Source organism: Filicampus tigris, chromosome 21, assembly GCF_054856515.1.
Source record: "Filicampus tigris isolate MCC_2025a chromosome 21, RoL_Ftig_1.0, whole genome shotgun sequence".
NCBI lineage: Eukaryota > Metazoa > Chordata > Actinopteri > Syngnathiformes > Syngnathidae > Filicampus > Filicampus tigris.
This window is the reverse complement of record NC_141237.1, coordinates 2,267,057-2,285,000: the sequence shown is the minus strand read 5'-3', so window position 1 is coordinate 2,285,000 and position 17,944 is coordinate 2,267,057. Positions and strand designations below refer to the sequence as shown.

At 41.6% G+C, this 17,944-nt stretch overlaps 1 protein-coding gene across 1 annotated transcript in view; it reads right to left on the bottom strand.

The window, feature by feature from the left end:
* The window catches only part of LOC147127119 (cadherin-12-like), a 91,175-nt gene that overhangs the window by 51,094 nt on the left and 22,137 nt on the right, over window positions 1–17,944 (bottom strand). Inside the window, exons 2-3 of the mRNA XM_086021597.1 lie at window positions 13,689–14,110; window positions 804–1,098 (exon numbers count right to left, since the gene is read on the bottom strand). Coding sequence (XP_085877723.1) covers window positions 804–1,098; window positions 13,689–13,946 — 553 coding nt within the window. The 5' untranslated portion in view covers window positions 13,947–14,110. The remainder of the gene's footprint in view (window positions 1–803; window positions 1,099–13,688; window positions 14,111–17,944) is intronic.

The following is a 17,944-nucleotide window of genomic DNA, read 5'->3' as shown; positions in this document are numbered from 1 at the left end:
TCATTCAATTTATGGTGATCCGGTAAATTTCCGAGGTAAGATGTGTAACCCCTTGGCACCTTCAAACCAAAATGCTCGACTTCCTGTATGTTTCACAAGCTCAAGTCTATCATTGATTCCCGGGTGTCCTGACATGATGACAAATCACAGGCACTGGTGGCAGGAACTTATGTTTTCTAACACTATTGAGTGGAATTTTTGAGGGATCCCATCTGGGGAACCTAAGAATCACCCAGGATGTGTTGGGAAAATTGGGTGAGTATATCAAACAAAAGAAAAGCTTCCCTCCTTGTTTCCCACCGGCCCGGAAAATGTGCACTTTGTATGTTTGTCTCGCTTCTGGCAAACATTTGACACATCACTGCCCTGCCAGTGCTTTAATTTAAGGCTTTCAGCAGAATTTATTTAGGGAAGGGATTCACCTACTGTTGATTAGTAGTTACACCTCATTGCTGCTGAAAATTAAAAGTGGAGTTCCGCAGGGCTTACACAAGAAGTGCTCTGAACAAATGCCAGGGAGATATAATTTCACTTCAGATCTAAGAAGATGGTCATAAAAATCTACCCTTTGTTTATTATTTACAGACTGAGTACTTTCTAGTTTAAATTGTGGCGATTCAATGATTTCTAAGAAATGTTGAGCACTGTATATACTGTCTGCATGTGTAGATGGTCAGTCATCCCGGTCTTGGTAATGCGCAAAAGCTGAAAGTTTAAAGACATGTCCTCTGTTTGCTAATTTAACACGGAAATCTCAAGCAACCCACAAAAACAGTGTGGTTCGGTCATCTTTGGTGCCTTACCCACGGGCGACATCTCAGGAACGGTGGCCCGATACGGCCCCTCCAAGAACTTTGGCTCGTTATCGTTGATGTCTTGCACCTTGATCACAAACTCGGACTCGGGCTCCAGGGGTCTGTTGCTGTTGAGGTCGACAGCCTGGGCGCGTAACGTGTAGTAAGGCTTCTCCTCGCGGTCCAGACTCCGTAAGGCGTGAATGTCCCCCGTGGTTTGGTCAATGGTGAAAATGGAACCGGCCCCTTCACCCGAGAGCGTGTACTTGACTGCGCTGTCGCCCTGATCCAGGTCAGTGTGAAGCTGCAAGACGAAAAAACATGAGGATACGTTGAGCGCAAACACTGACACAGATAATGTCGCGAGGAGGACTCGGGGTGGGGAAGAGCTGCCACCGAACGGGACTCGCCTGGGACAGTGGAGAGAAACTCAAAGCTCTACAGACGCTATCAAGAAAAAAAGCAAATGATTGAATGTCAGAATGTTCTATTGACTAATGAGTATAAATCTCTCATACATAATAAATGCTCACTGCAGAGATTAAGACCTGATTCTATTCATGTGCAACTCTTTGGTGTGAAGCACGTTTATCTCCGAGGCTCAACAACAAGAAACTACTTCACAGCTAACGGACTGTAGTGACCGATGACTCCATCTTTCTTGTACTTGTTCTCATGCTTGTCGATACATCCTGCGCCAAGCGACAACGTTGCATTTATTTCAGATCAGTCATCAAACTGAAGGTTCACTCAAGAGTCGATGTCCACTTATTAGCTTCTGATGTCTGTGTTGAAGACTTGATTGTTGACCTTTCTAGTAAATTACGCTTGACTGGTGAATCCAAAGACATTATTGACAGACTCAGTTCTTCACTGGCCTTGCATGGACATGGAGAAGCTTAACTTCCTAATATCCATCTGTTTTCTATACTGCTTATCCTGTTCGGGGTCGCTAAAGCCTATCAGAGCTGACTTGGGAAAGGAGTACTACACCCTTGACTGGTCACAATTCCTAATCATTTCTTTCAAATCTGCCCCACGTAACATAGTTCAAATATGTGCTTTACTTGAGTATCTAGTTTTATACTTTTTTTTTATGACATGATACCTTTACTCCATACAGTAGGAAACAGATCCAGTATCCAGAGTTTCTTTGACTTACTTTGTCAAAATGAGCTTTTCACTTTTTACAACTTCCACCTATAATGGCATTATGTAAAAAAAATATGAAAATAGGGCGAGGGAAAGTCAACTGTGGTTGAGATTTGCGGTTCAGATCTTAGGGACTTAGGAGGGGTATGAAACAGCTAGCAATAACAATGACGATGCTACAAATTAGGAGAAGCAAGATATTTGCCATTGAAGGTCTTATTGAAAGGAATTCTTGGATGCTTTTGACTCCAAGGACGGCTTGTAGGGAATGTATTGTGACTTGTGCCAGCATAAAAAAAAGCTTGCTTGACAATCTAAAAAAAACGTTTTTTTCACTTTTTGTTACCAAAGTCTGCACTTCCTGAATTTTTAAGTGAATTGAATCAGTACTTCTACTTTTACCAGTCTTTTCTTCACAAGTATCTTTACTTTTGCTTAAGTACAGAGTGTAAGTACTTTTGCCACCTCTGAATAACACACGTCAGTCCACACAGTTTTTACAACGTTATCTCCCATGGCGCATCCACAACTGCTCTTTGAACTACTTCATTAATTTTTTTTACTACATGAGCCCTTTGACGCGATAACAACGGAAGGGATTTGGAGAATTACCCAGGTTGGGAATAGACAGCACGAGAGGACTTACCGACAATGCAGGTCGGTGCCCCACCCAATGTACACACCATTTGGCACTAACTTGTATCCAGGTCACATTTTAGCGTGCTTCTGGTTGCTTCGCTGACTCATGATTGATTGCACACAACTTGGAAAAACAGTAAACCTTGGAACAGGCCAACACAATGTTTTCGGGCTGTTTGGCCTTGATTTTGTACCACCTTTGGCGCCAAGTTCATTATTTTTTCATCACCTTTTTGCTGTGATTCCACTGCTTATCACTCTTATGTGTGTCAAAGAACACCCACAAGATCAAAATACCACAGGACCTGGGTGACTTTGGAACCATATTTAACATATTTGTTCAAACTGTTTGCATTGTGAGGGTCCATTTTGCTTTTCTTGTCATCTTTTCATGCTTATGTTTGTTTTTCTTGAGGCTTTAATCGCTCAGCAGATAAAAGCCTAAAAAACTCTAATGATGTTAGGCGTGTTCTTGTCTTGTGATGTTGGCGCTGCCGTACGAAGTAAAAAGAAAGGCAATCATCGGGCAGATGTGTCTTTTTGTTGCCTCAAATCAAAGTTTACCATCTCCTGTGGGCATTCTTTGGCTGTTGAGTTTAAGAGAGTTTTTGCTCTCGGGTGCTCTCCTGAAACATGCACTTGCAGGTTTGTAAGTTTTTAATAAAACACGGTGTTGGTTGCATGGTGCTGAACAGATTGTAGAGGCGTACCCGCAGGGGGAAGCCTCGCAAATTTACCAAGCTGTTGTTGCTTCATTTACCATCCACACTTATTGTTTGGTGTTTTTTCCGCGTGGACTCGGCCCCCGCAGATGCTAATAGTTACATGAAAGCACTTTGCTGGAGACTTTGCTCGAAGCGCGTTGCAAATCCTACAGACGGACTGTTGCAAGTGCCGGCGTGCTAATCGTCCGCCGAGTGAGTTTACAATCAAACCAAGAAAAGTGCAACATCTGCGGAGTCTTATGCAATTTGGCGGGAGGGGCCTGCAATGAAAGTCTCGTAAAAAGTTAACATAAATGTCATGCGGGCAAGAAAGATAGATGGATAGATAGAGTATATAGCTGCTGATATGTTGCAAATGGGCCGACAGATTTGGAAAATGTGAAAAACAAACACATCATGTGGACGAAGGTGACACACACACATACGCGCACAGTGTTCTATTGATTTATTGTCTAATCTGCACAAATTGTAGCCAAAACCAAATTGTCTTTTTTGTTCCCTGCATAGTGAAAAGAAAATCATTCTTTTGTTTTGTTTTACTCTTCAATCATACGTCTCCACTGTGTGCCAATTAATGAAACATTTGATACACTTGATTTTCATTGTTTAAATTAATGACATTTTTACTCTCATTCGTTACATAAAAGTTAATGAGGTGACACGCTGTTTCTTTTTGTATTTTCCCATTTGCATTTCCGATTCAGTTCCAAGAGCCAATTTGCAAGTTTGCATTGCACAAAAAAAAAAAAAATTGGGGGATAATGTTTACATTATTAAACATTCAGCTTGTAAAGCTCCTGTTGATATTACTCGGGTTTGAGGGAGCGGTTCTGTTTAATGCCATTTACTCGCCCGCAGTTCTACAGGGCCACTGGGCTTTTGTTGCCATGACGACGGGGGCAGTGGAAATAGGACAATGTGACGAGACAACAGCCTGGAGTTTGAAGGAAAAGGTGAGGAGAACAATTTTCCCTGGTGGATGCAGCAAAACTCAACTGCCAACAACACTTTGTCAATTACTGATCTGTATATGCGGCGCATGTAGCAGACAACGGCAAATACAGATCAACAAATAGCTAGAAACAAATATGATCGCGTTTTCTAATGCTAATATGTGCTAATAAAGCATCTCTGTTTACGTTTTGAATTTGTCACTATAGTGCTTCAATGTAGTTGCTTGAAAATGGCATCACTGAAAAGTCATGGGAGGAGCACCCAGCATGGGGCCGACTGTTAATTTACAGCTAGGCAAAAGTCAGAATGTCTTGCTCCCTAATTCATGGTTGCTTAAAGCAACTACAGTATTTGTAAACACACAAATTCTGAAGTAGGCCTCGCATTTAAGAACTTTTCTCACATTAGTTGTGTCCACAAAATGCTCGCAGTGCTCCAAGAATATGAATATTAATCTTGTTCTCGGCCAGGGGAGAGAATAGTGCGTCGTGCTACACTCACATGATGTGGTTGCAATGGTTGCATATTGATTAATTTGACTGATTTGGGTGTAGAATGTAAGCAGCCTGTGAAGAAAATGGCGTAATTGGATTTCTGCAACTGGGATTATACGGCACACCTCTGAGGAATGTGTATTTAGGAAGCCCGGAAATGGGCCTGGGAAGCCTGACCAATCAGGTTTACTTCCACATGAGGTCTGAAAGGCCCCGTTTAACTTAACTCTTTCACCCAAGGGGGCGCTGTGGAATCTTTCAAGACAACAACAAGTTGTTTATCTTGAAAAATGTGGTCCATGAAAACATGGAATAGGTTTGATTTTTTTGCTGATTTCTGTAACAGGAAATTGCCAGAACAAGATGCTCTGTGATTAGGTATTAATCTCTTAGTGAGACAGCATGTGGTTCATTGCCCGAGGTTATTTGCATATGATCCTGTTCCGAGCAAGCGGCAGCACGTGGACCGGGGTTTAGAATTTCTCCCTCCCTCACAATTTTGAGGTTTGGGGCTTGAATCCCACCTCTGGCCTTCCTGTGCGGAGTTCACTGCATGCTTGTATGGGTTTTGGTGCCATTTTCTTTCTCTTTCAGTCACACCTTTAAACGTCCACCCAGATGCATTGCTCCCTCAGCCCCATATCAACGCAAGAGTAGCTAGCATTGACGACCATATGGTAGCTGACCACTTTGACATCTAGCAGAACCATGATGGAAGATTTCAGTATAGGAAAACTTCTCAATATGATGCAGAGAAAGGTCTGTATCACTATTGGCAGTGGTGGACATTAACAGCTGATCAGCTGCTAAGGGCTATTCAATGTAAGGTACATTGAGTGCTTAACTATAGATAGAGTCGTCAAACATACAACACAACACTTTTTAACCACAATCAACAATATGGGCTATATTTCTGATGAACTTAGTATTATCTTCATAGAAAAAAAATGTGCTTTTCTTTCAAAAATAAGTGCTACACTAACACTGTGTACTACATGTAAAGTATTTTTAGAATGACAGCATCTACGGAATATGATAAAGTTTTATCTTTATACTATTAAATTCTAAACATTTTTAGGGTGAGAATGCATGTAAAATTTGCAGATTTTTGCTAATCGCATCGAGTCTTGGTTGCTAACCCTTTGTGAATAGCAACGGTTCACCGTTTGTACTGTACATATGCTAATAGCGTTGTCATACGCTACAGTACATAATGTTATTTCATGCCGCAGAGCCAATTAACTCCTACGAATTAATCGATTGAGATAACGCTACACCTGACATGCTTGTTTGTTTATCTCTTTGCGCTAGCTAGCCGCAGAGAAGCGCTCACGCACTAGCACAGAAGTACAGTAGGGCGGCGAGAAAGCTCAGGCATCGGAAGCAGTGCAGCGAGGTTATTATAGCTGATCGATATCAGCGCGCGGGCCATTTCTCGGCAGATGACACCTTGCTATCTGTAGCTGTGTCACGCCTCCACCGCCAGGCTTAGAGCAACACTCTGCAGCACACGGACTAAATGAAGTCTTGTATGAAAAGCTTACATGCTATCTGCGTGTCGCGGGCATGTGTGTGTATGAGCGAGGCCACAAAATTGAATAGATAGACAGATATGACATGTAACTGAGGCTGTGTTAGCTCAGTGGCAAGCAAAGATGGGGAATTGAGTCATTGCGACTTGGACCAAAACTAAAAGACTTGAGACTCGACTTGAATTTGGGATTAGGGACTCGGGACTTGACTTGATTTGAGTCATGATGGGTGTTCCCCTGCTTTACTGCTGTTCATCGTTCGCAGATGTATTTATTATTTTGGTGGACCATAGCTATCCGTCTGTCTGCATTGGCTCAGTGCAATGCCAGCTGTTTGAACGAGTTAGCGCGTTTGTAGACAATATGGACACATAGGTCAAGCATCTAAATGACTTCTGTCGTATTATCATGCCCGCCACATATGATGTTAGCTACAGTTATTGATTGGGTCGATGCCTTTTCTCATATCACACTTGATTAAGCAACGCCGGCCATTATTTTCTTTTACTCCAATGTGGAACTTGAATGTCATCGTGCAGACAAGTTGGACGCACATGTAAGTGATACTAATGGCAATCATAGCTCCACGGAAATATGAGGCTGGACATTTGTGGAGAAAAGTCCATTAAGCAGAAAAAAAAAAAAAACATACAATGTACTTTTTTTTGACAGAACAGATGAATGGTTATCATTAGCTTTGATTTGAGCCGTTCATCCAGCGACATTTATCATCGAGCTTCAACTGTTAGTGGCCTCTTAATGAGGAGCAGACTGCTTTATGGGCACCAACGAAATGGCAGTGGGTATTTACCAATATGTTGAAAATTTGTTTTTATGAAAAAATATTGATTCAGGCGAGTTCTTAGAAGTTATTAGAATGCCAAAGATCTAATGGTAGATGCCAAAAAAAATAGACTAAGCAATTATTTTTGTTCAATAGTGACACACCTTAATGTAAAACCTTGATTAAAAGAAAAAAAAAAAAAAAAAATTCACATTATTAGGATGCATGGTTTTGTTAATTTAGTCATTCACATAGCTAACTGAAATCTAGACGTATACATCCATTTTTTTTACTAAAAAATTAACCTACAATTACCACATCTGTAGTTTGGTCCTTCTGGCTCTCGCTATAAAGGTTCTGAACAAGAAATTATATTCCTCGACATTTGGAGTTCACAATCAGTTTTTCTTTGGGCACGTTGCTCATTTAGGATCAATTCCCAATTCAGCGCAACATTCCCAACTAAACTGTGACTAACTTGCAAACATTTCAGTGTGTGGTCTGTCCTTACAGGTGGTATAAAAATAATAATGGATGGTTCGGTTTTGGGGATTTTCTGACTGGACTAGTAACCAGAAAGCAAACCTGACGAAAGTCTTGGCCAATCAGCACAGCAGAGTTGAAGCTGTTCTGTCTAAATTGGGGTACAGTCAAGCTAGGTCAATCAAACTACGATATACGGTAACTCTTTGTATCAATTTTCCAGTATCAAAGAGGTACAGGCTCCCAAGCATTATCTGGTTCCAAGTCCTGTCAGTGTAAAGGTGACTTGTCCATATGTTGTAGGCTGTCCACATATTTCCTGCAGTCCGCTCAAACATCCATCTCATTTAAAGATCATCAAATGGCTGATAAGCGGTGTCAGTGCATTAGCCACGCCGCTAGCTGGAAGCCACTCACAGATAAACAAGATGATTGTCAGGTTTGTCATGTCCTCAGCAGGCTGGAGGTCAGTGACAATTGCTCTGGGCAGCCGTCTGCTCTCCTCTTTTGGATTAATTATTGTGGTCCGTCTTACTTAAGATCTTTAAGAAATGCAGCTTTTGCCATCCGCCCACTGTTAACATGTTTTCTCCGACAGGACACCTCGCCTACCAGAGCGTTTTACAGCAAAATTCCGAAGCACTTAAACTAAACCATATTTAATGGGGCGTGGCGGAAAATGTGCCCCACTTCCTCCCTCATGACTCCTCATTGGAAGTTTAGATTCCTAATAAATCTCAGTGGAGACGGGAAGCTGGACGGGGGAAGCGCCATCAATAAAAACCGGGACGGTCATTCTTTGGCGAGAGGGAAGCGACGTAGCAAACAAGTAGGAAGGAGATGCAGTGCTGCCCTTTGGTTTTAAAGGTGCTTTATTGACTTTTATTTAAATGAGCGACCTTTAGTCTTCCAGTGTCAGAAGCGTTGGCGCGTCACCCACCTGTCACACTGCAGTGAACATTTTGGACATTTCCAAGGGCGATTGCATTCGTACAGAAATTGCCGAATATTTTTTTTATCTGAAATTGCAGCACTTTGAACCTTAATTGTACGGAGAGCTGAATTTATTTTTAGTGGTATTGTATAGTACTGATAACTGAATTAGTAATTTGGTGCTGACCAAGTCAGAGTGTACAAGAAGTGGCTATCCTGGTGCCAGGTGGCTATTCGCTTATCAATGGAAGATTACGGCTTCTTTTGCGATATTTGCTTATCAATGGAAGATTACAGCTTCTTGTGCGATATTCTTGGGGTTGTGGCAAGTGACTTTGAGATCAGTTATCACTCGATGCCTCACTCACAATAAAACTGTGACTGAATGGCAACAAATCAAGGGTGTAATCTGACCTTCAGGGTTTTTTTTTTCTGGATTCCGTCACTACATTTGGTCCAACTGGTTTTCAATTCAGTCTTGTGTTTACTGACTGGTCATTTCTGAACATAAAAATTATATCCTTGGTCTTGGTTTTGGCTGATACTGTTGTGGATCCTGACTTAGAATCAGTACCCAGTAGGTTCCTCACACTGTGATTGACTGGCAACCAATCCATGGCTGGTATAGGAAGAAGCTTGCAGAGCGTCCTTTCAGGATTATTTTACTGACGTTGCAGTTTGGTTGTACTGACTAACAACCTAGCTAGGTGCTAACTGGCTATTTGTTTTTTAACAGAAAATGACATCTTAGTCTTGGGTTTGGTAATGCAATGATTCCCATAAAAACCAACCCGGGGTCTAGTCCGGATTTTGGAACTAGCTTTTGGGACTTATTTTTTACGATTACTGAAACTATAGTTTGGTCCTACTGACTCAAATCAACCCCAAATAAATCAACCCTGCTTGATGCTAACTGGTTATTATCTTAGATTTCAATGTAATTGATCTTATCATTAGTGAGATTTTTGATAATGTTCTCATCAAGATTTAGATCTACATCTAAAGCCCTAAAATTGTGACGTTCCTTTGTTCTTTTACATTCCCTAGTGAGGTTATTTTTACTCCCAATTCATCTCAATTAGTCTTTAATATAAACACATCTCTACCTCTCTTTTTGTAGGTCTCCTTCCTGCCGTGCACAGCTGCTACTCCAGATGCTCCTTGCGACTTATCCCAAAAAAGGTCATATCCACAAGTTCTACGCCACCACTAGAATTCACCATTTACAGTAAAGCCATAATGATATAGCTACAAGTTTACTTTAATATATCAGTTTTTTTCTTTCAATATTCTAATTACTTCTTGGGATTGGTCAGAATGTAATTAACCCTGAATGAATCAAATTAATGTTACAATCCAAATTGACATGACTCTCATTTCAATCAATCAGAACCAAATGCGAAAAACTAACGTCTGCGCTCGCTCAGCCCGAGCGGTCGGAACACTGACGGCTGACGTTTGCTCGCATATCACCGGCGTTCCGCGTGAGCTAATTGGCAGATTAACCCCCCTAACGTGCTTGCCGCTTGAACCACTAATGTGCAATGATGTGGAGGACATGCACCCTAGGACGTGCTGTCAGAAGCGCAAATTGATTAATAAAAAAAAAAAAAGAAAAAGAAAAAGACCAATACAGTATACATTTTTGGGCCTTGTTGGATAGCATTCTTTTACATTTTTTTATATATTTTTACCATGCATTCCTATTGTGAATCACAAATTAAAACAATTCCAATGTGTCTTCATATAATATCTGTGGCATGCTTTTATCATAATATCCCAGGAACTAGCCGAGTAAATAATTGGAATTATGGTTTGGGGTACATTTATGGTTTAAACGATTAATACAAGCAATTCTAAACATTTTTAGGGCGAGGCTTTAATTACTTGCATTTGTTCTCTATTTGCAGCCGGGATCACTCCGTGTCGCCCACCATGTCCGAACATTTAAAACTCAATTTTCCATAATATTTCCCCTTTAAGAGGACAGACATTTAACAACATTGCATGGCAGCAAAGCTTCTCTGGATGAGGCGGGGTGAACTTTGAAGAGGCCGCATGTAAAACATGCTTGATGACTTTAATAAGAGCGCCTGTGTTGCTGGTAAAATAGCGGCAGCGCGCAACCTTATTTGCACCTTGGTGAGCCACGAGGACAATTAGCAGCACCTGCTGGTTGTTTGTCTTCACAGTTAGTGGCGGCTGTTCACAACGCAAACATATTAGCAATTATTCATGTGCTAAATCAATATAAAAATGTCACCTGGCTTGTTGCCACTTTGGTTAAATGAGGTCAGACGCAGGGAAATGTGACGCAACTGAGCGCAAATTCTTTCAGAAGAAAGTCAGCCGATTCTCATATTCAAATACAATACAATACAACTTTAGAGTGTGGAAAAAATTCCAAAGAAGCAAACGTGCATCCAAAAGTGACCTTACCATGTTTGTGTGTACATAAAATAAGAACTGAAAAGTTATTTGCAGCATCCCCAGCAGCTCAAAGGACAAAGTCAAGCACTAATAGCATAACTAGGTGATCACTAGGTGATCCGTAACACCTTCACTCACTCCCTGGCCGCCTCACTCACCTTCTCCCAAGTCTGATCGTGACGTCAAATTCTACATGCTGTCTTGACAGATGTCCCGTGTTGTTAGTCATGCCCAAGTTAGAATTGCACTTGACAGCAACAGTTAATGGGTACGTTGGTCCTGCGGCTATTAACCTAGCCTGGTGCTAACGCACTCTTAACTTCCAACCAAAAAATTACTTTCTTGAACTTGCAGTTGAGTGGAGTGATTCATGTACAACCAACCGAGGGTATGCAGTGAAATGCCGCAACGCTGCTAGCGACTGACCCCTGCGGACAATGCAAAAATTCACAAATAATTGAAGCCTCGTCACACGAAAGTGTTTTATAATTGCAGACATGCCACAAAATGTCACCCAAAAAAAATTGAAAATACAAAGCTCATTTAAAAAAAGGGGAGTTGTATGTTCTCTAGTCCTAGTCTGATGCTAATCAGATATTAGCTTATGAACAGAAAAAGATTTAGCCATGGTTTTGAGACCATTGTTAGGGGACCATTTTTCTGCATAACTTTACTGAAGTAATGGTTTGGTACTGCTAACAACATAGCCTAGCACTGTATTTGGGATGTAGTTTGACTTTTGGGACTACTTTTCTGGATACATTTCTTGTAGTAGCAGTTTGCTCCCACTAGCTTTCATTCTCGCAAACCAGTTGATCCATAACTTTGGTGACCAATCTAATAATAACAATAACTGCAATGAGAGCACCATATATGTGTGTTTGAATGTGCTGAGCACACAGAATTCTGTATTAATACTCAGTTGACTCTGCCCGCGTGCATCTCCCAGTGTGTGTTTGCGCGCACTGACCAAGCAGAAAATAATGGGAGCGATACGGCGGACAAAATGGGATTTGACTCGGGTGCTCGTCCAATCCGCGACTCAAATCGTTGACTTTTATGGAGCAGCCCGAAGGGTACGTAAATTGTAAATTAATACAAGATGACGGAGGAGACTGAGTGCTGCGGACGATCGTGCTGGGCGGGCTGACATGGCAAATGTTACCACACGCACAGCTGGAGATGCTGTACTTATGCATCTTAATGGCTGACGAGATGAAAACAAACCAGTGCGATAACAACAACAGTGGAGGTTGGAGACCAGATCAGTGCATCCCATTAAACATGCATAATGGCCGTGCATCAGCATAAAGACACTGGAAATACACAAGCATTTTTCCACAATATTAGGTACATCTCAATGGACAGCCAATACAAGAGCTGAATCGGGAGTATGCCTTGAAAATATAGTCAGTGTGAAAATAGATGAACCGCAGTTACACAGACACTTGATGCAGGACGCCGTTTTCATCTCCGAAGCGGAGTGCGACTCGTTTATGCTACGATTTATACATGCTAAACGTGCTAATCAAAGTACAACACTGAAGGACGATGAGCCCCGTGACACCATTACTTTTGCTTAAGTGCGTAATCGTTAAAGAGCTCATTGGTGAGAGAAAATATGCTGCTTTGTCTCAATCAAATAGGCAGGCAGCTAGAAACGATTACGCCAATTAGCTTGCTAATTGTTTCTTCATTTGACTTCTGCTTTCCTGCTCACAAACACACACACACAAGGACACACCGTCAAATTTGTTGAGTGGAAATCACACTTTCAGCCTGGACTCAGAATACCTTCTAAAAGCTCCTTTAATGCTGGTGGCCCAGCCGGTGGTCCACTTGGGTTCATTTATGTTCTTTTGAAAGGAGGACTGTGATCTTTTCTGCTCTTTAAAGTCAACTTGATAACTGCGTCAACGACCGTGTCACCGTCACCCTGCCCTCACCCTCAGCGGGTTTCATCTCTGCAGGCTTTTATCCTTCCAGCTTACGCCACCATCAACGTCATTAATGCCCACTCCCATTTACAGATGCTTTTCATACAGTAGAGGAGTCAATGATCGTCAAGCAAGGCATAAAGTAGAGTCCACGTGAGTGCCTGATGATGGTTTGCCATTAGCGATCTAGTACTATGTTTGATGAGCTGAAGGTCAGGTTATCTCAAATTCTTTAACAAAAATTTCAAAAAGGACAGCAAAGGATAGATATAATGAAGTCTGGTGCAACTAAGGTAATTTTCCACCAGTGGTAAAGTTCGGATCAATAAATCCTGATCAGTTTTCGACTGTAACTCAAGTTGACCTTGGGTGTGACAAACAAACTAAAAAAAAGAAGATAAAGAAGATTTCAAGATAAAGTTTGGGTTTCAAACTGAGGGTATGGTTTCAAAAAGGATTCAGGTTTCAAGCCTGGGTTCTGATTTCAAACTATGGTCGGAGATGTAAGATGTTAGGTTTTCCAATTAGGGTTTCAAACAGGGATTGATTAAGAATTTTTGCCCTTTTTTAAGAAGGGTCAGAGTCTCAATGTGGAGTTTTAAGTCAGGGTTTCAGGTTAAGCTAGGGTTTCACATGAGTGTTAGTTGTTTCAAGACAGGGTTTTTGAGTAATCTCTCAAATGTTTTACGGTGACACACAGCCAAGAGATCTTCAATGATCATCTTTAAAATCTCTATCTTGTTTCTCTGTACCCTGTGGTAGTAGGTGTAGAAGTATTAGTAGTAGTAGTAGTAGTAGTAGTAGTAGTAAAAGTTTGAGAATGTGGTTTACCTTGCCCACGTACTGTGGGTCAGAGCCCATGTACTCCTCCAGCACAAAGAACTGGTTCCACACCCAGCCCCTCTTAACTCGTTGGAACCCAGCTGGGCCATTCCTCGCAGAGCCCAGCAAACTCCTGGGCCGCGTCCTCCCAGCCATCCTGCCGGCTCCCAATGGCAAGGAGGGCGGCCCTATTGGGGGTGGCGGCGAGGCCGAGCCTTCCTGCAGGTGATACCAAAGGAACAGCAGCAGGCAGTTCCTTGCTAGCATTGGCGGTCTGTGCGGGTCAGCTCTCAAAGTTGAAGTGGCACGGGGGCGAGAGCTGAGCCACGGTGAAAGCACTTTGGCGAGGAAAGAGGTGGGATGGCGGCAGTAGAGGAAGGGTGCTTTTTCCTGTGTCGGTCAGGACGGAGCGCTCCTCAGAACGTCATCACCTGAAACAAAAAATCATAGAAAATGTATTTTCTGCTATATTTTATTTTATTACGACCAGCACGGGTTTCTGTGAAGTTTGCATACATTGTATATGCCTTATTCGTTGAGGATGTGACTCTCAGTCTTAAATTAGGGTTTCAAACCTGGACTAGTGTTTCAAACAAGGGTTACAGTTTCAAATGAGGGCATGACATGCAAATGAGTTGGCACAGTATCGAGCCGACAATCGGCAACTACAGTATTCGATATCATTGCCAACTGACGGGGAAAAAAAACGCCCATTGACAGACGCTGAAAAAGAGGCAATGTGGAAAGAGCTTAAGAAGGTATAATCCAGCTTGCAGACGTGCAATTTAATACGTAATCTGCTCTCTCTGCCACTCGTCTGTGTTTGTGTCCTTTGTGGTGAGACCGCAACGCTGCCTGTCACATCCTTGTCACGTCGACTTATTGAGTCGCATTCTCCATGCCAGATAAAGTAAACTGCAAGAGTGAAACCCTCCGAAAAATGTTAAAAAGTCAAACTACAACACAAAATCATATGAAGACACAAATAATGCTACATGATTCGCTGGCCACGATGTCATGATACGACTTCTAGCCATGGCTGGGTGAGGGTTAGTGCCTGAACTCTCTCTCAGTAAAAATTAACCCTAACCCCTAAGGCAGAGGTGGACAATTCCGGCCCTTGAGGGCCAGTGTCCTGTCTGTTTTCCAACTCTCCCTGCTGGAACACATCTGAATCAACTGATCATATAATCAGCAAGGTCTGCAGAAGCTGGATAACGATCCTGATCATTTGAATCAGGTGGGTTGCACCACGGTGACATAGAAAACATGCAGGATACTGGCCCTCGAGGGCCGGAATTGTCCACCCCTGCCCTAAGGGATCCTAAACTTGGGCATATCCGCTAACATTACGCATGGCACCACTATCCAAATTCCCGGATGGGAAAATATGGACCCGATCTAGGACCTCCAGACCTTTAGCGAGGTCTTGGATTTTTTTTCCCTGGGGATGGGGTCTCGAAATCGGACACAGAAGGCCAACAACGAGCAACCCTTCTGGCCAGACCTCCATTAATTGAAATTTGGAATCCAAAATTACAAAGACCATGCAAGACATGGGGGAGTGAAATTTCCGCGTTTGGAATCTGTGGGTTAGGAAGTGAGAAATGCAGGCCGGCTAGAATCCCCCGTCATTGGCAAAGGGCAAACCCTAACCCCCTACACATATTTCTAAGTTAACCCTAAACTTAATGATGACATTTGGGGCTGATCAAAGTCACCCCCAATATATATTTTTCATGCTGGAGCTTTCAGAGAAACTCAAAAAGAGGCTCGTGCAGGAAAAGACACTGGAGAAAGAGCGCAAACAGATTTGTCGTGAGAAGAGAGCTTCTGAGCAGCACAAAAAGACTCCGTGCCAGGTGAGCATACTGTGCAATAAAAATAGGAGCACTCGACGTTGTGTACACCGCCGCAAATTCACGTGTGGAAAATGTAAGCTTCACCGTGGCAATGTGGAAAATGCTAGATGGCAATCATTTGCTACATTTCTCAGTTTTCTATGTAGTCCTTTGGTCATATGTCATCAGACTGCTTATCTTTGTGTGAAATAAACATTTTCTTTCTGAAGCTATACCTTCTGTTTTTGGTTGTTGTTTTTCAAAACTGACATTGAGATGTTTGGGGTACTAATTTCATTTCTCAGCCCTCTGAAATTGTGAGATTGGCAGTATGCAAGTATGCCCTTCGTAAAATGATTGGCCATTATAAAAAGAGTTTTTATGGCAAATTAAAAATTTTGCTTGAGTCAAAAGACAAAACAGGATGATTGTGGAGAGCTGTTGACAATCAAACACGCCCAGGGCTGAGCATGCAGAATTAGCAATTCAATGGAGACAAAGAGTACCTAGGGTGGAATTTGCAAGTTCTGGAAGAGGGCGGGGGCACAGGTATGAATATGAATGATTGAACAAAGTGACAGCTTCTTGGGAATTAAGTTTAGAGCTGACCTTTGTTTGTTTGTTTACAACAAATTGCGTCTCACTCATTTTGTTCCATTTACAGTAGTTGTTATCCAACATCATTATTGTTAGGGTTAGGGCTAAACAAACCAACTACCCTCTATAATTATATTATCTAGACTAATTACATGATACTGAATAACAAAAAACAGACATGAACATTAGTGAGCAACAAATGAGATAATTTAGTAAGCAAAAAAATGGTGCAAATAAAGGTCCGGTTAGTGCTAACGACCACGTTTAGATTAATTACAAGGTGCAAACATGAGAGACTAAACAGTTATAGACATCATCCAGATGTTTTAATTTGGGAAATTTGGGAGGGAAAAACACTTGATAGGGAAACCTTCCAACCTTTAGTCATAATCAGACAATACAAATGTTTCTTTTATATCATCGCCAAAAATTGAATCATGACCACTGCTTATTAGGAGTAACAACAACCGCATACGATTATGACATGACATTAGGGTTCATTTCTTAAATACTAAGCAAAGCCTTTCAAATCTCGGCCATACTAGACTGTGTGCAACACAATCATGTCAAAGCCAAATGGTAAACAGAGCTGCATGCAGTTTATTGCCCTGAGAACTGTTTCAACTTTGGCAAAGAATGCATACAATAATAGTCTACAGTTGTGTTTTATGAACATGTTATGGTCTTGTTATGGCTTCACCTGGTTTGTTGTTCCTCATCACTTAATCATATTTCCAGCAGTGCAAGAAGGTGAGCTGCTAATTTCATAAACTGAGCCCTCGTTGACTTGCTTGTTTGATTAATTATGTCAACCCGCAACATCGACTTCAGCAGCAGATTATGAGTTCAGCGTGGCCCACTGACCCCAACCGATTCGTCTTCACACCGCATTATCTAAAAAGTCGAACGATCTGCAAAAGTTCTGTCGGCGAGGTCTGGCTTGACTCGGGTCAGCCTCGGTTCTCCCGCAGGTCGCTACTCATTTCATGCAACCATAATGGAAAATGACTGTTCCTGCAAACCCTGCAAAATCGGGGTGCCTCGAGAGGGCTCGGCGCTTATTTGATGAGCTAAATTCATTAGCATGTGTCGGGCTAGCGGTCGCACGCTCTGACCCGTCACTGACGACGCATCATCAGTGTCGTCGTCGGCCTCGCATGTCGGTTTTGATTCTCAGAAGACACCGTGGATTTTTGCGGAGTGCAGAGAAAATCCATGCAACTTTGAATTTCATCCTGCTTGCCAAGAAAATGACAAACAAACAGGGATCAATGTAGACAATTTATCATCTGGTTTCAGTTATGTGTACAGATATAGTGATGTAGTGCACAATAGCATTATTTAATTTTGATAATAATGTTCATAATAATTTGCTCACAACAGAAACATTAAAAGTCAAGGTCAGCGTGCAAACTAATTTTCATAAAGTATTTCATAGTTAAATTGCATACACATAAAAGCAGGTTCTGATTATCCTTCTTCCTGTTGACCATAAAAGTACATGCCTATAAAGAAATCCCATAAATGCAAACAATGATAAAAAGTTGGTAACATTTTACTTATATTTATACAGGGAGTCCTCATTTCACAAACGAGTTCCATTCCTACACTGGCGATGTAACCTGAATTTCAGTGTATGTCGGATATCACTGTTAAAGTCGAAATTTACATCAAAATGCTTGGTATAAAAAATGAAAATACATTAAGTTAAAAAGCATAAGATGCTATACTGAGCATTACTGCTGAGAAGTATATATACATACACATATATATATATATATATATATATATATATATATACACATATACATGTATATACATATACAT